This window comes from Prosopis cineraria, unplaced genomic scaffold (genome assembly GCF_029017545.1).
Source record: "Prosopis cineraria cultivar Desert tree isolate PC_DT_omini unplaced genomic scaffold, ASM2901754v1 PC12, whole genome shotgun sequence".
NCBI classification, from domain to species: domain Eukaryota; kingdom Viridiplantae; phylum Streptophyta; class Magnoliopsida; order Fabales; family Fabaceae; genus Prosopis; species Prosopis cineraria.
The window spans coordinates 37,226,848-37,249,268 of NW_026555343.1; the positions used below are offsets into that span (position 1 = coordinate 37,226,848).

The window sequence follows — 22,421 nt, forward strand, 5'->3', positions numbered from 1 at the left end:
GTCAAACAAAGGATTTTCCTATAAAGATTGGACTACATCAGGGATCATCTCTGAGTCCTTATTTGTTCAACTTGATTTTAAATGTTTTGACGGAACATATTCAAGAGGAAATCCCGAAATGTATGCTCTTCGTGGATGATATAGTTCTTATAGCAGAGACAAGAGAAGATGTTAATTGCAAACTTGAGTTATGGAGGAGGACATTGGAGTCGAAAGGTTTTCGTTTGAGTAGAAGTAAGACGGAATATTTATATTGTAAATTTGGTAAAGGACTATTCGAAAATAATTTGGAAGTGAAATTGGGAGATCAAATTATACCTCAAGTGGAAAAATTTAGATATTTGGGAGCCATTATTCAAAATGATGGCGAAATCAGTGGAGATATTTCACATAGAATTCAAGCTGGGTGGTTTAATTGGAGAAAAGCTAAAGGAGTTATTTGTGACCGTAAGGTGCCTAATAAACTTAAAGGAAAGTTTTATCGTACTGCTATCAGACCGGCAATGTTATATAGTAGTGAATGCTGGGCTCTAACGGGACAGCAAGAGCATAAAGTTGGAGTAGCAGAGATGAGAATGTTACGATGGATGTGCGGACATACACGTAAAGATAAAATTCGAAATGAGCACATACGTGAAAAAGTGAGGGTGGCACCTATTGAGGAAAAAATGGTAGAAAATCGGTTGAGATGGTTTGGGCATGTACAAAGAAGACCAAGGGAGGCACCAGTGAGAAGAGTGAAACATAACTTTGAGTCCGATTAAGAGAGGTAGAGGAAGGCCTAAGAGAACACTCTTGGAAGTTGTTGAACGTGATCTCTTAATTAATAATATTTCTAAAAGCTTAATAAATGATAGAGCACAATGGCGTCTTGCAATCCATGTAGCCGACCCCACCTAGTGGGATAAAGGCTTGTTGTTGTTGTTGTTGTTGTTATATAATATTAAGTAGAATCAGAATCAGTGGTCTTATTTGTTAAATATAAATAAGTATGAAATTAACTTACCCTTAAGTATTTCTCTATTATCCCAACTTCCCATTAATTTATTCATAATTTCAAATTTTGAAGTTAAAAATAATAAGCAAATTATGTGTAGCTTCATCTCCAAAATCTTTCCAATATCCAAACTTTCCAACTTCTTTTTAATAATTGTTTATGCTTTTATTGGTTAAATATAAATAAATATAAAACTACATTTCTCCTAAATATATACCATTATTTTAATTTTCTGTTAACTTATTTATTATTTCAAATTTCTATGTTAAAAATAATAAGTTAATTATGTGTAATTTCCTCATCTTTAAAAATCTTTTAATTATCCAAACTTTCCAACCTCTTACTCTCAATTTTAAATTTTAAATTTAAATATCTTGCAAAATTATTCAGAAATTTAATTTTCTATTTTAAAAATATAACGAAATTTTTTATGATAAGTAAACTTTGTGTAACTCACCCATCCTTGAAATTCTCTCCATTATTCTAACCTCCTAACTTTTCGTTTATAATTTAGCTAAAATATACATTCAATTCTTTAATTTTACATAAGATTTTATTTTGATCTTTTAATTTTATAAAATATTTTTTAGTCCTTTGATTTTAACACTGTTAGTTTCATTATAAAAAATTTATATATTAAATTCATATAATTGTTGCCTGTTGAAGCCTAGCGGATACTTGTATTAACGTAGAAGTTGGATAGAGAAATTTAGATATACTTCGTAGATGAAGGGAAACTTAACTCATTCATATGAAAAAAGTGTTTGTGTTGAATTTTGCCTTAAATAACAGGCAGTTCGAGCTTTAATGGAAAATATTTGCCGGGATGATTTAGATGAAGAGGATACACTGAGGTGTTAATACAACCAATCGGCCAAGACGTTGAAGAAAGGATATAGCAAAAGCGAACTGACCCAACTTCAGCCTACTTCAAGCAGCTCAGGCTTCAAAACACTCCATAAGACATGAAAGTTGATGCTGAACAGCAGCTCACGATAATCCAAAATCTCACAATATATTAGTCTATGAAGAATAACACTAATTGAAATAATCTTATAATGGAAAAAAAATTTCAATTCATAAACTCAAATCAAGTATTAAAAAAATATAAATGATTTAACTGTTTAAATAGAATTCTAAAAAGCTAAATGACACAATCTTAATTAATTTAAGATTTTAAATGGATAGATCATATCCTAATGAATATATTTTATCCTTATTTGAATTAAAACAAAATATGCTAATTTTCCTAAACTTAAATTTAAAATAAAATAAAATAAACTAATTTTCTAAAGTTAAGAAAATAATAATAACTAAACTAATTGAATTCATGGACTTGAATATCTTGGGTTAAGCCCAATATACTAAGGTTACATTTGCTTATTAGAAAAAAATGAAATGGAATAAATTAAATAAATAAAGGTAAAAATAAAATGATCAAAAAGGATATGCGAGCTCATTCATAAGAAGGAGGGGTAATTTAATTCATGAGATTAAAAATCATGATTCATGAGATTTTTGAAGAGTATGATGATTCCCATATTTGTAATATATATTAATAAACTTTATTATGTTTACTATGAGAATAAGGGTGATTTAGTTTATTTTTATTTTAATTTTTTTAATTCATTTCATTTCATTCCTTTTTAATAACCAAACGTGACTTAAGAGTTTTTCTTTGGTGTTCTAGAACTTCATTTGCTTTTAAGATTTCTTGATCATTTAAAACATCCTTCATTAATGAATTTATAATTTCTTTCATTAATGTACGGCTTTCAATATGATGTATCGTTCTCATAAGATTCAATCTATATCACTTTTTTTTTACCATAAAGGAATTGCCTTACCTAGCTCTTTAGCTACCGACTTCGCCTTTGCTATTGGTATCTCAGCTGATGCTGCTGCTAATGCTGGATCTACTACAGGCTCTTCCATTTGCGGTGCTGGTGCATAGGTAGGTTGTGCCGGTGAAATGGTGGCCCACTTCTGCTTTATTAGTGGAATCTCTTTTTTTAGTCCCAACACTTTCATCAACCGAATCCACTTCTACTGAATCCACTCTAGTTATTAGTTCTTCAATATCCTGTAATGGATCAAATGTATTAAATATGAGATTTTGACTCATCCCTTGATTCCTATCAAAAGTTAAACGTCAAGAGTCACCGAAGAAGGAAAAAAGAAACATGTTGAAAAAGTTATCGTAACTTAAGATCCAATCTCATTATATATGTTCTTCAATTTGTATTAAGCCGTAGTATCGGATACTTGATGGTTTGATCTGGAAAAAAGGACTATTAAAAGGTTAATGCATGAGGCTTTTGGTGAAACATCTTAAAAGTTATAGATTGATGTTAATATAAGTATTTTTAGGAAGATAATTTGTGTTTATCATTTATACATTCCAAACAATACTAAAATCGATACTCCTTTCAATCTTTATTGTAAATAACTTTTAACTACCTTACCACTCTTAAGCCAAGGAATAACTCGTGGAATCATATAAAAATATTAAATTAGAGTTAAATTATTTTTTTTATAATTTTATAAGGATAAAATTGAAAAATTTTAATTCATAACTTTCTATGACTTATATTAAATATTAAAAAAAATTCTTCTAGCGTCTTCTTTATTAAAAATATTTTGTAAAGGAGTTTCTAAGTAACAACCTAAAACATTTATTTTCTTGTCTTATCTTTCAGAACAATTTAAAATATATATTTTTCAATTAATATTATTATTTTGAAAGCCAGGGTAGACTAGTTGGTTGTGTTGATTGAACCGGAAAATGGTCCAGTACCGTCTGATGGGAAGATGGCAGCAAATTGGAGGGCCAAAAAACTAATAACAATCCAGTTGAATTGGTCACATTTTTTTTTTTTGTAATTTATAAATGCATATCTGTATTTGATAATCGTTAAAAGGAAAGGAAAATAAACAAATATACAAGAAAGTATGTATGTATATATCTAGGTCTGGTTCAGCGTCTCATGAGCCCCTCTCATATGGGAAATTAAAACCCTTGTATTGAAATTTTATAAATTATAAATTTAGAGGATAAACTAGTGATAGCTTCATGCTGATCTCAAGTAATTAGATGATCACATCACAGGTCAACTTAGTATAAAGAAATGAAGATGTGAGCTGAGATTTGGAGTAATCCCAGGTTTGGAGATAAGGTTTACGAAACAGTGTTATCCAACAACAACATTGATGGAATCTTTTATTTTTCAGGCAAAAAATAAATAATCCTTTTTTTGGGCTCTCCATTGATTGATTGAATCTTTCAATATTTCGATTTTTGCAATAATTTTGGTAGATGAGAGTGGATTGGTGGGGAACTTAATCTCCATGTCCGTGGTTGACATGTCCACGTTTGAGTCAAGAAAACTATTCAATTTTTTTAATTTGGCCAGCAAGAAAACTAATTAATAGTTGCAGGAAAAGGAAGGGGTAAATTGTCAACAAAAAAATGGTCTAATTGATAAAAATTTAACTCATTATTCACAATGATGTTAATTCAAATCCAACTCTCAATATGAGAATTTTATACATGGATGATCTATAAATATTTTTATAAATATTCTTTAAAATTAAAATTTGCATACACGTCATGTCGAATCCTGAACTCACCCACCTAAATGTTTCTTCTTCAAAAAATAAGGGAAGGGTGAAGTGTAAGACGTGCCTGCTAGTGAAGCACAAAGATGAATCCATGGCAGGAATAGAAAAGCAGCATCGTGTGCATTAAAATTGCAAGGAAGTCAAATCACCTTCAATCTGTGTGTGTGTATATATAAAGTGTTCAAGTATAACTAGCAAGTCTATTTTTATTTTCCACAACCTTTAAATAAATAGGTGGGTCGAGCACGTTGATCAAATACAGAAAAACAAAGAGAGCTAATTTTGAGTTAATTGTGCTAACAACATATGCGCATGAGATCCTTTAGAATCTACTTCTAACAATCTTAACATTTAAAGATACTATTAGAATTGATGAAACTCTTGATAAACGTTGTGTTTACTGTAGGATGCCATCATAAATATTAAGGCTTGCAAGAGTTATAAATTTTAAAAATAAAAAATACTCTTATTATTCAAATCAAACTTACCATACAATGATGAAGTGCATGCCTATATATAAGCTCACTCAAGACCTAAAAATCCTAATTCAAATATCCTAGTTTGGATAAAAATTTTAATAAAATAATAAAATTCAACGACATAATATAGGGATTATATCTCCTAAAATCATGAGATTACATTATTAGATAAAATACTAATCTAGAAAATGAAAAGAAAACTTAAATAAAATATTAAACTAATATTAAAATTATTAAACTAATCAATTTGGAGCAATCAAGGGATTTTCAAATTTAGAAGAACCTTACCTCCAATGCTTCGAACCTTGTATTGAATCCTTTAACACTTGAACTCTAGGATTTTAGCTAAGTCACGTCTCCTTGGGTTTTTTTCATCTTTTTGTGAGCCATGCGCCAAGTGATCTCCATCACAAAGTGGAAAGAGTTCTGCCACTCTCTTTTAAAAAACAAACGCGCTATTTCAATGATATATTTCAAGGGGTGGTTAACATCATAAACTCTAGCAATAATATTAATTGCTTCAAGACTATTGCTGCAGTAGTTGAGACCCTCAATGTCATTAATGTTATTGAGGGTCTCAACTACTGCAATAATGGTATTAATTTAAACTAAACTACTCTTCACTCCATACCATTGTTGCAACAGTTGACATGACGTCACGGACAGGAGAGGGATGCATAGAGTGAAGGGTAGTTCGGTTTAAATGACAGGATTAATTTTTCAATATCAAAGATAGTGACATTGAACAATTTCATATTGGTGAATTGTATGTGTGTATGTGTGTATATATATATATTTAAATATAAATCTCGTGAATTTTAACAAATCAACTTTTATCAGACTAAACTTTTCATCATTGATTGATATCTCTTACAATATGTAATTGCAATCATGCCTGATCTTACTTAGTCCTCATCAGTAAGATACTATATATGGTTATATCTATATGTAGAATTATTCAGGAAAAGGCAGACCAACTATGGACTGGACAACAAGGATGAAGATTGCTATTGGATCTACAAAAGGATTGGCTTATCTGCATGAAGACTTTGAGTTCTACTTGATATCATCATTACCCTACTAATTCACTGTAATCGCTTCTGGAATTTTTACCTCTTTTAATATTGTTTTTGGCAAACCCAAAGTCAAACATCGTGACATCAAGGCGGCCAACATTCTTCTTGATGATGATTTTGAGCCAAAGGTACTTGAAACCCCTACAATCACTTCCTAATTAAAGATAGATTTCTTTTAACCTATATACATAATCACTTCCTAAGCCCTAAATAATAAAATCTATAAAATGCAAGTTTCGTTGGCAACAAAGAATATAAAATACAAGTTTTAATATGCCGTAAGTTTAATTTAATACCCTTAATTTCACTTTCTATCAATCAATTATAATTTTTCCTGGACTAGAGAATATATTCAAATACCATATAGTGAATTATGAAGCTACTGGACTAGGATATCTTTTCGGCTTACACTTGGATATAACCCCACACACACCCCCCATGTATATATATGTATATATGACAAAATAATGTTTGTGTGTGTCTACATATTAATTAGGTTGCACTATTACAAAGAATGCTATTTGGAGTGCATATTTCAGGACGCTTTTGTAAAAAGTGCTGCAAAATAGACAGTGCAAAACTTACAAGAGCGCTATTGAAGTGCTTCCTTATATATCAGAGCGTTGGATATAGGAGCTAGCACTTTTAAAGTGCTCCAGAAGGCTAAAAATAAGAGCTTTTGTAGGGTTATTTTGTAGTGATGTTGCAGATTTCGGACTTGCTAAGCTTTTGTCAAACATCGATACCCATGTCTCTACTCAAGTAATGGGAACCTTTGGGTTGCTCTTATATTCTTTTCTAATATTTTCATTCGAACCTTCCCATAAGTATATGGATATTGCCACGCTGGATATCTTGCACACCTTCTTTGAATATTTCCCCCTTTCTCCACATTATTAATCGCTTATTTCAATCTTCATGAAGTTCTGTATTTCACTGAATGAATACAGATACTTAGCTCCATAATATGCAGCTGGCGGGAAACTCACAGAGAAGTCAGATGTCTTCTCCTTCGGTGTCGTGCTTTGGGGGTTGATTACTGGACGAAAACCTGATAGTAAAACTGAATCTTCCACAAATGACAGTAAGGTTGATTGGGCATGTGATGTTCTTCAATATTTTTGTTTTATGGTTTCGTGCAGTACGTGTTCTTTGGGGTAAAAAAAACAAAGAAAGTTCCTAAGCATTTTTTTGCTGAAAATATCTCAATAATTAATCAAAATTATCAAGAGTTAAGTTTGATGGGCGCGTACCAGCAAAAACCATTATTCTAGAGAAAATATAAATCTTAATAAGGATCTCAATCATTGAGAGCTGATAGATTTACAACCTACTAGATCTCCCTAGCTTTTCAGGGAGAACAAAGAGCATGGAAGTAGAAGAAAGAAAATAGAGTGAATGAGTTTGTCAAAAAATAATAACATGTTGATTGTGTTAAGAAATACTTAATTAGATAGATCAAGTACACCACATCATTTGTAATTCGTTGAATTAAAATGCTATAATTAATATAAATAAAATCTTGTTTGACATTTTTAAATTGATTTTATTATTATAACAGAATGCATATTTAATATCTTGTTTGTTTTCTTTCTACTATCATTAATATTATAATCAATTTATATTTAATACTATTCAAATGTTATGTTTTTATTGGACAGACTACAAATAACGTGATGCACTCAATTTACCTAAGCATTTCTTCTTAAATATAATTAGTTAATTAATTAATTCTCCCATGAACTCTCTAACTAAGTCAACTTTTGGATAGAGATAAAAATTGACATCTAAAGGATTGTAAGTTTGGTTTCTACTTAAATAGACTCACTTATATGTGGTCTACGTATCATAATTCACACAAAATTATTAAAAAATTAATATATTCTGGAGTCAATCACTAATTAATGTAAATCCAAAATAATCCAAACATTTTTCCCACTCTTCAATGCGGAATTTTTTGCCTCTATTTTTGGTCCAATAGGCACTTTTGCTGACATACGGAAATTTCTGAAGGTGTTCAGTATTCAAAAACTCAACATTCAACCGAGCAGTTTTCTGAGGTTTTCACTAATGATTGTAAAAAGTTCAGATCAGTTTCAAATTATAAGTATAAATAGTTACTATCGAGATAAATAAAAATGAATTTATGGGCCATTCAAAATTTTAACATGAAATAGGTGGGTCCATTGTATTGGATCTGAGTGAATAACAAGTCACGGTACAATGCTAATGTAAAAGCTGAGATAACTTGGGTGATAGTGCGCTTGCTTATACATGTTACAAATCCTACCGGAAGGACCTTTACTGTCCGAAGCTTTGGAAAATGGAAACTTTAAGGGTATTGCTGATCCAAGGTTGCAGAATAATTACAACTTTGTAAGAGATGCATTGAATGGTTTCTTGCCATCCAGCTGGACATCGCCCTCAAATGAGCCAGGTTAGTGAACCAAATTGTTAAAATATGTTTATGTATTAGCTAGTTGTCATTGACTAGTATGAAATATATGTACAAAACACATATTTTTTAAGCTTTAATTTAATAAAATTTTTTATTTTAAATTCATAATTATATTTGTATTGGATTTAGGATATCTTTGATGTTTTTCCTTCAAACAAATGCCTCAATATTTTTATAAAATTTTTGATAAGACTATCTTTATAAATAAAACCTTCTAAAAATTTATAAAATAAATTTAAAAAAAATTACAAAAATCAGGAGCTCTGTCCTTTCCTGCTATCAACAAAGTGAATAGCAAAAATAAGAAGCTTATTGATAGAGGAAGCTTGAGTACACTCACCCTCGCCAGCGACGGCAGCACTGATGAACGCCGGAAGAACGTAAGGAGAGAAAGGCAATCTCGCTGAGCTCTGGAAAATTCGAAGGTGCAGAAGGAGGAGGAGAAAAATTAGACGGCGTGTGCGTGTTGGGCTTCTGATGCACTTTCTCTCGCTGTTTAGTCTTTTTTCCGCCCTTCATAGGAGCAAAACGGTAATTTACTGAGGATTTGAACCCAAGATGATAGATATGAGATATGTTGTTAGCATTAACTCCGTTAGAACATCACACGTTTTTTATATAAATTTCTCCAAGACTAATTAAAATACACTTTAAACACTTTATCATATTTTTAAATTTTATTTGAAATTTATGGATTATTATGCTAGTTCTCTATTCCCTGTTTCCCTGTTTCAAATTAAAGATATATTCAGCACTGGCATGAACACACATGATAAAGTGAATGACATGAAGCAGATAGTTCAAGCTTTGCTGGGAAATATTAGTCTGGAAGATGTGGAGGAGAAGATCACATATCGATGCGTCAGAATAGCGATGACCTGAAGAAGTGGTGGAAGGTGGCACTAGAAAGCGTCATAGGTAGCAGCAGTGGTGAATGCAGTGGACCTATCACTACCGGTGAGTCTGGTCAATTACATCACTCTGCCTCCGCCGGGAGCTCAGGCCCCTCCAAAATAGAAAACTGAAAATACTCCCATGAGGCATGAAATATACGTGGAATTAATGTGAAGGCTAGCTGGTAAAGACTTTGACTGATAATATAACTCTCATGAATTGAATAATGAGGATTGGTCCTTCACAAAAATGCACACCTCATCAGTCGTTGGTAAATATAATTTTATGAGCTTTATAAAAACTTATCTTTGCCATTTGACCTTAGACATTTCCATCAAGTGGTGAAAACAATGTCATATTAATAACTGTGATTGAGGTTTATTAAAAAAAAAAGGAAATTCGCCAGTTTTCTTATTGGTTTAGATTTATTGAATTTTAAATAAAAAAAGACTAGTATTTTAGAACAATCTTATTTTTTTTTTCAATTTCAATGCTCCAATTTTCAATAAAAATATAAAATTTGAAAAAATGACAATAAAATTCTACCAAAATATATAAATAACAATCAGGTTTCTTGAAATGTCATAATTAAGTTTTTAGGTACCTTTTTGATAGTAATAATTTTAGGTTAAATGACTAGATTACTCCTTATTTAAAATAAAAAAAATAATGAGTTCATGTGAAAAGTTGTAATTTCTTATTCAATTTTTACGAGTGACAAAATAAAAATTATGATTTCTTAAATAAAAGTCATAATTGGTTATTTTCGAAACTTGGATGTGATTTCATGTTCAATTTTTATGATTCACAGAATTAAAATTGTGATTGATTAAACAAAAATTGTGATGGATTATTTTCAAAATTTTGGACTTCAATGAAAAAAGAAATTTCACATGGATAGTTGTGATTTAATTTTTTGTTCAATTTGTGTGATTCACAAACTATTTTTGGAACTTATTTATCAATTATAAAAGAAATTTTATATGAAAAGTTATAATTTTTATATGAAAAGTTATAATTTCTTATTCAATTTTTATAATCTATAGAACAAAAGTTGTGATTAAAAAATAAAATCAAACCCATTATTTTTATTTTAAACACGAGTTAATTTAGTCATTTAACCTAAAATAATTAATGTTAGAAAGTATTCAAGAACTTCAAAAAAACTCTAATATTTTAGGAGACCTAATCATTATTTATATACTTTATTGAGATTTTATTTTCATTTTTCCTTGTCAAATTTACCCATTTTCAACTATTCGTACTTGTACCTTGGTTATAAAGCCAATAATATGGGCTTAACTTGCCAACCCACAAAAAGGTAATAGGCTAGGTTAGAAAAATGAGTTCAATTAGATATGAGATAGTTTTGGCCCGTATCATATAACTTGAAATTGTAGAAAGTTAACTCGTGAGTTGTCAAGTTAGCCCACTTATATTTTTCTAAAAGAAATAGACAAAAAAATGAATGAAATTGAATTTAAAGTAAAGCATCTAAAGCAAACATGTATGAAATTATAGTCTAAATAATTGATACTTTTACATTTATTTAACTCAAGTTTAAATTACGGTAGAAAATAATAAAAACACATTGCTTATATATATATATATATATATATTTATATATATATATATTTAAGTATTGATATAATGTAATTTGAATGTGATTAAGATAATATTGAATAAAATATTTTATTATACCTTGCTTCATTTATATAATAACTTATTTAGATTAACTTGTTTGTAAAATAGTGTTGACCAAGCTAGCAAATAAAAAAAATTTAGTTATTGTGTTTATTTAAAAATTAACATATTTACGAAGTGCAAAAATTCAACATAAAAGGTAAAAAAATAAATACAAAGATCATATTTTTATGTGATATAAATTGAATGTCTTATGAGTAATAATTCAATAGTCACAATTTAAATCATGATGATGTTTTTTTAAAAAAGGAATGGTATTTTAAATTGAGTCATAAATTTTGTAACAAAAATGTGAAAACAAGATGAAGAAAAAGGAGATAGACAAAGCATTTTTTTATTATTCATGTATACGTAATATTTATCAATGACGTAAAAGTTTATAGAATGAAATGATTATAAAATTAAATTAATTTATATTTAAATAGTGGTATAAGTATATCTAGATTAGAAGAACTTTCATTATTATTCGGATGATTAATTTTGAGAGGAAATATATGATTTTTTTTACTAAAAAAATAAAAAAAGGTGAATTTATAATTTTTAAAATTAAAAAAATTATAAAAAACATAGGTTTTTACTGACAAGTTGACTTCTAACTCATTGCGGGCTGTGCGGGTTCGCAGAATTATGACCGGCGCTACAAAACCAGCATTCCGTTGCAGGTCGATCCGCAGTCCGTACATTGATGCATATTATCAGCTCTATTCGTCGATATTGACTTAGGTGACTTGATTCCTGAGTCCTGAGATTAATCAACCAACAATAATTCTGGGCCATGAATAATGACTCGATTTTTTGATCACGCACCAAGTCAACATTGACCCAAGTCACTGGGCAGTGCATTGCTCTGCAAACTACGCGTCCCTGCACTTCCATGATATAATTTTCTTGGAAAGAAGAGCTCTTTCCTATCGATTGCGATTCCTCTCTCTCTCTCTCTCTCTCTCTCCAGAGTTCCTTCGCTCCTTCCGAAGCCCACGAAGACAGACACTTGAACTCTACGGTCACCGGCGATAACTTCAGCGCCGTCTTCAGGCAAACCTATGGAATCCACATACCCCACGGCTCCGGAGCAGACATTCGTCGATTCCCCAATAGACTCGCCTTCGATAGCTTTGCCGCCCTGGCCTCCATCCCCATTGATGCCGTCGTCATTGTCGGAGGCGTTGACACCTTCCCAGTCTACAGGGCCAATTCCTCCCACTACAGAGTCGCCGCCTCCCCTGACTCCACCGAGCCCGGCAAGATCGCATGTACCGTCATCAGGTACACCTTATGGCTTGAATTAATATCCATGTTAAATTTTTCTTTTTTATATAATAACTGTGAGTGAGGTTTTGTTCATAATTATATGAAAAAAGTAATTACAAGCTACTTAATTAGTTGTATTCACATCAAGTTTGCTTATATTTGTTTGATGCCGTCGTCGGCGTGGACACCTTCCCCGTATCTAGAGACAATAATCCTTTCCCTTTCCCAGGGTCACATGCAGAGCCACCTCCACAACCACCGGCGGCGGGGATAATTACAGGGACAGTGATTGGTTCATTGGTAATATTGGGATTATTATGTGTGTGTTTGTTTATATGGATAAAGAGGAGAAGGATCAGACTCTCTGGATTGGAGGACCCCTCTCCACAGCCACACCAATCTAATGGTAATATAAACCTTTTCTGCTTCTCTTTCATTCTTCAAGCATTTTGCATTTTCAACTTTCAAGGTTTTGTGAGGTTAAGCCTGCATGAGAAAGATGATAAGGTCTGGGCTCGGTTTTTGCCAGCTCTGCTCGCTGATCTTCCACTTTCTCAATGAGAATTTTAATTACCTTGCCAGTCTTATTTATAAAATGTTTTCTTGTGTCTATTAATATAAGTCATGGCATTATATTTTTAACATAAATTTTTTATTTTACTCCCCAGACCGAAAACATGTTATTAATATATATATATATATTTAATAAAAGTAAAGTTGATAACTTATTAAATTTTTAAATCGAATTAATAAATTTTAAAATTTTTTTTTAATTTTAGTAAAATATTTTAGAAGTGATTTAGCTCATAAATTATGATAAGAGGAGTATCAAATTCTATCAAACCTTGAAAATTATCAAAAAAATAAAAAATAAAACAATACTCGTGATCAAAATACCTCTCAAATATGCTAGCCTTCCAAAAATTTGAGATTTTTTACTTTCTAAATATCATATGATCAAATCTTTAATAATTATTCAGTTAAATCAACAATTATTATCATATCAAATGAAACACTCATTAAAATCCGATTGCGGTGTAGCTTCCGTTGATAAAATTTACACCCTCAAATTACACTAACACTTTTAGATTCGGAGTTTCAAAATAAAAAATTTATTTTTTTACAAGGTGTTGGCTGAAATTTATTTATTTTAATATTTGAGTATTAAAAATATAAAAAATAAAATGATATTGAATTTTTACCGTCTATAGTGAGGGGTCCCCATGGCCATCTTAATATCGGAAGAAGTATCATGTGTGCCTGTGAGTGTGGGATTGGGTGAGATGAAAGTTACTCTCTACCCCTCACACATATAACTTCTTATCCATATATTAAACAAAAATTGATTATACTTCCTCTGTACTGAAACATAAGACATTTTTTTTTAGATAAAATGTCTAAAAATATAAGGAATTTTGGGTTTTTCAAGGTGTACTTAACAAAGTTTTTCCAAATATACCCTAATTAGGAGTGTAATTAATAAGATTTTCTAATTTCTAATTGAGACACCTTATTAAATAATGATAAATATAAAAAATGTATAATTTTAAAGACAATTAACTAATTTATTAGGAAATATAATTTGGTTAAAAATGCTTTATAATTTTAAAGACACCTTATGGACATTTATATTCTATATGTTAGTTTTTTACAAGATGTTTAAAAAAATTCTGGTTGATAAATAATTAATTTATAAATTGAGTAATTACTTAAATAATTATTCATTATTTAATTGCTTATAGCAGAGGTTAATATTAGTTTAAGTACACCAAACATGTAAATTTTTTAGAGTTTATATTATAAATATATATATAATACTATGACTTAACTTTTATTTTTTAAAAAAAATTATATAATCCTAAAGGATTTTCATCTTATGATTTTTTATATTACAAAAATTTTTTAATATAATTTTTATTCTAAATATTAATTGTTTTTAAAAAATCAGCTTTTTTTTTTTGGAAATTTTGGCCCTCTCTGGATGGTTAGGTTGGAGATGGACCAACTGGTCAAATTGGGTCTACATGTCTCTCTCTACTTTTTTTTTTTGGGGGTAAAAGTTGGGTCTACACTTTAATTTGTACAAAAGATCTAATGATTCAACTGAAATAAAAATCCCACTCACTAAAAGTTTTGCTGAAAAAAATTGTTGTCTGAGTTTTTACAATGCATGGAGTAATAAATTTTAAAATATTTTGGATAATGGAATAAAAAATATTTTATTTTATATTTTTATTGGTATAATAAGCTATATGTAGATAATGATAAAATAACTATTAACTTGTTAAGATTCTCTCGTGTATCGCAACATGATAAAAATCTAGTTAAGTTTAAAAGAATGGGGGTGCTCCTTCCTTCAAGCGTGTTTGGTTGTACATTAAAAAAAGTGTCAAAACTATAGTTTTGATAATATTTAATGAAAATTAATTCATAGATTCTTATAGTTTTCTTTTATTTTGAATTATATTTTTATTAATTTTGTTTTAATCAAATAATCTCTGGACATTAAAATCATTAATGAATAATGAACTTTTTCCAGCACAAACACATTTATTGATTTAATACTTTTGGTCATAAAAAAAATCACTTAATTCAAAGTTTATTTTTTTAAAAAAAATATATGTATAAAAATTATTTAAAAGACATAATTTAATTATATAAATATTAAGTTATAAAAATTATACAATATTTTAATAAAAATATAAAATTTTTTAATTTCATCATTTTAAAGAAAAATTTCAAGGATTTTAATTTTCAAGATTAACAATGAATCAAACTATAAGGATTCAAGTAAAATAAATTAAATTATAAAAAATTATAAAGAGCTACAAATTAATTTTTTCTAATATTTATTAGGAAACCAGTCTCGTTTGTTGGTTGAAAAAGAGATCTTTGTCGAGTAGGTTGACATTATCATTCGTTTAGACGACATTGTGCTTGTTCTGATTTGTGCATTGTATTTAGGTTGACAGACTCTGGTTGAACAAACCTGCATTAGCTTAGTTGCCTCAAATAAGCTTTAGCCTAATCCGTTATACATAAATTTTGATTTTTTTTTCCTGGAAAAAAAAAAACATAAATTGCATGTGAAATTGTCCCTAATCCAAGGACTCAACGATTCTTGATGCCAATTTCTCCAGCTGATCAGTTTGGTGGCCCGCCCCAGCAATGGCAACATGGCGTTCCTCCTCCAACCAACGGTGGAGCAACGTTGCTTCCAAAGCCAAGTCCGCCCCCTGGAGTTCTGTTGAATCAGCAAGCATCGTCCAATAATGTCACATCTCCCCTATTGTGTTCTGCAAGTGGTACAAGTTTGGAATCTCAGAGACCATACCATGCACGATCTCCTGCCATTACCTTGGGATTGTCACAAAGCACGTTTACACATGAAGAACTCTCATTTGCAACAAATGGATTCTCAGACTCAAATCTTCTTGGTCAAGGTGGGTTTGGCTATGTCCATAAAGGAGTCCTCCCAAATGGAAAAACCGTTGCAGTTAAGCAGCTGAAATCTGAGAGCAGACAGGGGGAACGTGAGTTCCAGGCTGAAGTGGAGGTCATCAGCCGAGTCCATCACCGACATCTTGTTTCCTTGGTTGGATACTGCATTGCCGAAGCCCAGAGGATGCTTGTATATGAGTTTGTCCCAAACAATACACTAGAATTCCATTTGCATGGTATGATTCCAATATTTAATCCTTTCCTCATCTTCCAAAGTCGAGAAGTATGCGTAAGTGATGTGGAATGGAAAATAGCTTGGCTCTTTTTTCTTAGATAGGTTCCATTTGCATGGTATGAATCCAGTATTTAATCCTTTCCTCATCTTCCAAAGTAGAGAAGCATGCATAAGTGATGTGGAATGGAAAATAGCTTGGCTCTTTTTTCTTAGGATTTTCTGAAATTGTGGTCGCATACATTTTGCGATTTATTCTCTGTGCACCGTATCTCAACTTTCAATACCTTTTGGTCGTAAGGTATTTGGAACTAAGTCTTGATATAATTATTGAAAAACATGAGAAATTAATGTTTGGGGAAACTTTTCGGAAAGTTGCTACAAATTTGGATCCGATTGCAGCTCCCTGTTCTGTGGGAACAACAATAGAGTAAACAAAATTACGAGCTCAAAATTCATTGCAGATATGCATAAGTTGACAGGAACTCTACCTCACCACCTATAATGATGGCGTTTGAAGGTATAAACCAACGGTTAGGTTTAAGATTCAAGAATCAACATCTCAGAGTTTGTAGATTGCATTGGGAATTTAAGGTTGCAAAGAAATGGTGGGGAGAAGATTTTTGTGTTTAATCTGGAAACTAATGGTGTGGAATGCTGGAAAGGCTTTAGGATGTACTAGTTCAACTTAACCTCAAGTTTTCTCTTGCTTGTTCATAGCTAGCTTGTGATTTTCTTCCTGAAAATATATAAAATGAAAGAAACATGCAAGTAGAAAAATCATGAGGAGCACAGTTTTTGTTTTAAAATTCAATTTTATTCTTTTGTTGCTTACTTTAGTTAAAGTGTTATTTTGATTTCATGTTATGGTGTTTTGTGGAAAATATATCATAGACATTGTATGCTCATTGTTTAAGCTAAGTTGAAAGGTTAAACATGGTTATTTAAATTTAGAAATTCCCTTTACGGTCATGCATTTCATTAGAGGAATTGAAATCTTTCCTGACCTGTGCTGGCTATTGGGGGGCGATGGGCTCCACTACTGAGTTGCAAATTTGATAATCTTACTGATAACGTATTAGCAAATGTGATGGTTCCATTTACGATCATTCCAGGAAAGGATAGAATAACAATGGACTGGGCAACAAGGATTAAAATTGCTATTGGGTCTGCAAAGGGATTGGCATACCTGCACGAGGACTGTGAGTTTGCTCTAGAATTTATTTAACTAATTTACAGTAAAGACCCGGCAATTATTTTGGTTTCCTATGTTGGTCTTGGAATTTTTAGCTTTTTCTGTCTAATGCTGCTTAGGTCACCCAAAAATCATACATCGTGACATCAAGGCATCTAACATCCTTCTTGATGACAATTTTGAGGCCAAGGTAGGATTTATAACTTCCTAACCTTTTCAATCCATTCCAATATATGTAAATTATGCAAAAGCAGCAATACCTTTAGATTTTTAATACAGAATTTCACTTTCTCTCAAGCACTTATGTCTGTGTCTCTTATTCAGGTTGCAGATTTTGGACTTGCCAAAATTTCATCAGATGCTGATATCCATGTCTCCACTCGAGTAATGGGAACCTTTGGGTAAATTTCATTGTGCTGAATCTTTTCTCTTGAATCTCAAATGAAATGCATTTGCGGGGAAGTATGCTTCTTTGACCCCTCCCCCTTTTATATTAGCTGTCTGTGGCTTTTTTTTTTTTTTGGAGTTCTGATTTAATTTAATGCAGATACCTGGCTCCAGAATATGCTGCTAGTGGAAAACTCACTGAGAAGTCAGATGTCTTCTCCTTTGGTGTTGTTCTTTTGGAGTTGATTACAGGGCGAAAACCTGTAGATAAAACTGAGTCTTTCACAGATGACAGTATGGTTGAGTGGGTGGGTACAGTACTTCATCAATATTTCTCTCTTAAGAAACAGATTATTTATGGTGTAGTACAGTAAGCATGTGTGTATATTGAGTTTGTTATTATTATTATTAATTGTTTGTATGTAGAGCAGGGTGGGTCTGATTACTGTTTTTACTACTTACAATCATTACTGTTAATATTTTATTCAAATTTGGATTTGGGTATTTTGCTTTCATTTTTTCTTCCATTGGATGTCTTTTCCAAAATCAGTATTTGCTGTGTAGTTTAGAAACTCATGCAACCATTTAACTGTGTAGTTTGTACACTGGTTCACTTTCAAAGAAAATTATGTGGTGAACTGAAAATCTACAAAACTGATTTGCTCTCTTCTAACTATTTCAAGATGTTGAGTATGTGTTGAACTGAGCTAAAGCTGATAACTTGTAATGAATAGTTAAGATAAACTGGTGTACAAAACATTTTTCAATTTTTAAATTGTCTATCAGCATTCAGCAATACCTCTGTTGACAGAACTGATCGTTAAAAAAAATTCTGTTATAACTTAGTAATGGATAGGGGATATAAATATTGTACAAATTACAGGCAAGACCACTACTTTTTCAAGCTTTGGAAAATGGCAACTTTGATGTCCTTGCTGATCCAAGGTTGCAGAAGAGTTACAACTCTGATGAGATGCTTCGAATGATTGCCTGTGCCACAAATTGTGTGCGCCATTCAGCTAGGCATCGGCCTCGAATGAGCCAGGTCAGTTATCCAATGTAGAAATATGTCCTTAGTTCCCTGTTATTTTCTATTGTTTAATTGCTTTGGACATTCTATTTCTAGCAAGTGTGCATGAATCACAAATTCTCCTTACTGTGAATCAACCTCTTTCTCTCAAAAAAAAAAAAAAAAGAAGGAGTCCAGTGTTGACTCACAGTATATTGTCAAAGTTATCACAAGCTATTGGCAAATGTGTGCTAGAATGTCATAATATTCTGAAACCTAGAGATCCAGTGCTTGCATGTAACAATTAAGATGACTGGCATAAAGCAGGTAGTTCGGGCTCTAGAAGGCAATATTTCTTTGGATGATCTGAATGAGGGAAGCACTCCTGGGCACAGCAGAGCATTTGGTTCCTTTGCAGGTTCAGGTTATGATACTGGCCAGTACAATAAGGACCTAAAGAAGTTCAGGAAGCTGGCACTAGAGCAAGAAACTAATGAATACAGTGGGCCCAGTAGCGATTATGGTCAACATCAGTCAGCCTCAAGCAGTTCAGGCTTGCAAAATACGCAAGAAAAATAATGGGGAATATGGAAGGGGAGATTCACTAAGTTTTGGTTAAAACCTTTGAGTATTATCGTGAATTGAAGAATGAGGATTGGCACTTCATTTGTTGCTTCCTTCACAAAAATGCACGCCTGAGTCGTTGGTAAATATTATTTGTTGGTAGATTTTGCTGGTTCAGCGTACAAATTGGTTTGTTTGTTGATATCAGCAATCTAATTTATTTGAGAAATACGATTCTCTTGAATTTTGTAATTCAAACGGGTGTAAGATGGATTCACCTTGGATGCTAACATCTACTGAACAAAAGAAAGCCGTAACATTGGGAGTCTTGAGAAAAGGTGGAATCTGAATTTGTCTGGTTTATTTTGTAATGACGCATCATACAGTTAGATTGCTGGCATTGGTTTTCTTGGAGGTATTGATGTTAATATTATGAGTGATGATGGTGGGTGCACATGTTTTTGATAATGACTAGTCTGCCTCTATTACTTTTCAGTTTTCATCGTATTTATACATCAATGAAATTGCCAACATTCTTGTTTATGCTTGGGAATTATTCCTGATGTTATCATTCATTATTCTTGCTATATTTAGCTTCGTTTCTCTGATTATGCATCGGGCTAATGGAAGATTAAAAGTTGAATGATCCCATGAGGTCATGATTTTCATGGCAGCAATTTTGACGTATTAACGTGAGTTTGATGCTATATTTAAGTGATTTATCTATAAATAATTCAATATATATATATGAACTTATATATATATATATATATATATAAGTAGAATCACAACAGCGATGTAATGATGGTATGTGTCCTTTGTTAAATGTAGATAAGGGAAACTGCCCCTACAAGTTCTCATAGTTTACATCAATTTTTAATTGGGCCATTATACTTTCAAATGTTAGGCCTGTTTATCCATCCCACTAACAGTGTTCAAAAATCATTGATATGGCTCACGGATGTAGCTAACATGCAAGTATTCATGTGGATTAAATGGCTAACACGGTGTACTGAGAGGGAGAGCACGTCGGTCTATTTCATTGAAGGAGGAAGACATCTGCACTTCGCTTCTGCGCTCTGTTGCCACTGATTAGATTTCTACCATGTTACGACCGCAATGGTACTGCTTTACGTGGATATTGGCCTGTAGCTTGTCTATGAAGTGGTGGAAGATCTTCCCTCCTGATAAGTGCTCTGGCATCAATCATTTCATTGCCTTGTTTGCAATTCCTTTCCTCTCTTTCCACTTCATTGCCTCCAAAATGGCTTATCTATGATGAACTTTTGCTTCATTACTAGCGATAACCTTCAAAAGGTCATCGTTCTAGTTGTTCTCGCTGTTTTGACCAACGTGAGCAAAAGGAGTTGCTTGGAATGGACTAGAATTCTATGACATTGCCTATACCCTTCATGAACTGAACATGAAGCTACGGTGGAATACATGAAGCAGGAAGACAAACCGCAGTAGTGGAACGCAAAAGTGAAGTACAGACGTCTTCCTCCGAAATAGAAAGCGTGCCTCTCAGTGTACTGTGTTAGCCATTTAATCCACCTGGATGCTTGTGTGTTAGCCACATCATCCACTGTTAACCATATCAGCAATTTTTAAATGGTGTCAGTGGGAAGGGATTAATGGGCCCAACATTTGAAAGTATGAGAGCCCAAGTAAAATGATCAAAACTATAAAGGTCTGACTAAAATTAGAATGCTTTCCCTATAAATAAATATAAAACTATCTTATCCTTAAATATCTCTCATTTATCCCAACTTTTCCATTAATTTGTTCATAATTTCAGATCTTTCATTTAAAAATAGTAAGCAAATTATGTGTAATTTCATCTCCAAAAATCTCTCAAATATCCAAACTTTTCAACTTCTTACTCATAACTAATCTTTACTATCCCGTGCATTGTAGGAGAGCATGTAACTATATGACTCTAATTGCATTCAGCAAAAAAATGTGTCATCCAAATTAGGCTTAAACACATTCTCAAAAATCAAGAAACCTATTACTTCAAGGTATATAGAAATTGTAAATCTAATAAGTAGATGCAATAAGGATTACATGGATATCTAAAATTATATATAAAGTGAAACACGTTTGATTAGATTTAAAAACTAAACGCAAATCACACGAAGTTTCTAAATATCTCTTTGTAAAAAACATTCATTATAGCATATGTCCTATGAGCCAAAAAAATCTTCAAGCCTTCCATATTTTTAACTCTTGAAAGTGCTTCCCTAGCTAATTTTAGAGAGGTATGATAGTCCTTCTCTATTTTCCTTATTAATTATCTTTTTTTAAGTAAGTATTGACAATTCTTTGCTATTTTTCTCACTAATTTTCTTATTTCAAAAAGAGGTTGACATTCCTTTATTATTTTTTTTTACTAAATTTAAGTCTAGTTACAAAATCGACATTTTTTATAAATTTCCTTGAGAAATTTGGCATTTCAGAAAGGACTAAACAATGTCTCACTAAATTTCCTCGCTAACACACATTTTTTTAATATTGTTTATTGTTTTACCAGAAGACAATAAAGTTGTTGTAATTCTATTTGATGCCACTGTCAAAACTATATTTTTCGTTGTATAAAGTGATAAAGATAATGCATTTCATAAAAATGTTTTGCTAGTACCTCCATAATCATAAACAAAAAAAAAAAACAAAAGAAAAGAAAACCTCCAATTGGTAAAGACAAGGAAGATATGACGCAATCATATATACATCTTTGCTCGTCATTGAATAAACTATAATTAGCTTGAGTAAGTGCAAGTTACATGGATTACAGTTCAATTATTATAATATGGGATGGTTAGTCACATTACAATTCTTGTAATATGAGATGGTTACTCACATCAAATGTCAAAGCTCCTTGAGGTAATGGTAGAAAAAGATAGTCTTGAAGGGATTTCTCATTACTCTTTGGAAAATCAACCTCAGGTAGTGAAGCCCATCCCTTTTTAAAGATTGGAATATCAACAACTGTAATGTTAACGACATCTTCAATGATTAATTGGAAGTCTTGGACAAAACATACTAATTGATTGAAAAGACAATATTAAAATTACCATTAATTCATTCATAATTTTTAATTTTGTACTTTAAAA

General features: G+C 31.5%; 1 protein-coding gene across 1 annotated transcript; it reads left to right on the plus strand.

Annotated features, from left to right (window-relative positions):
- The first annotated feature begins 12,272 nt into the window (after positions 1–12,272).
- On the plus strand, positions 12,273–19,851 carry LOC129289312 (proline-rich receptor-like protein kinase PERK1). Its single transcript, XM_054926079.1, has 9 exons — positions 12,273–12,495; positions 12,710–12,886; positions 15,621–16,157; positions 17,269–17,355; positions 17,468–17,538; positions 17,673–17,749; positions 17,896–18,043; positions 18,619–18,780; positions 19,072–19,851. Exons 1-9 carry the CDS (start codon positions 12,273–12,275, stop codon positions 19,321–19,323), a joined length of 1,734 nt encoding a protein of 577 aa, XP_054782054.1. The 3' UTR covers positions 19,324–19,851.
- Positions 19,852–22,421: the final 2,570 nt, after the last annotated feature.

Excerpts from the sequence above, each read along its gene's own strand:
- LOC129289312 (XM_054926079.1), top strand. The coding sequence starts at position 12,273 with ATGGAATCCACATACCCCACGGCTCCGGAGCAGACATTCGTCGATTCC. Across the intron at positions 18,044-18,618 it reads ATGACAGTATGGTTGAGTGG|GCAAGACCACTACTTTTTCA; the intron begins GTGGGTACAGTA and ends TACAAATTACAG. Across the intron at positions 18,781-19,071 it reads ATCGGCCTCGAATGAGCCAG|GTAGTTCGGGCTCTAGAAGG; the intron begins GTCAGTTATCCA and ends GGCATAAAGCAG.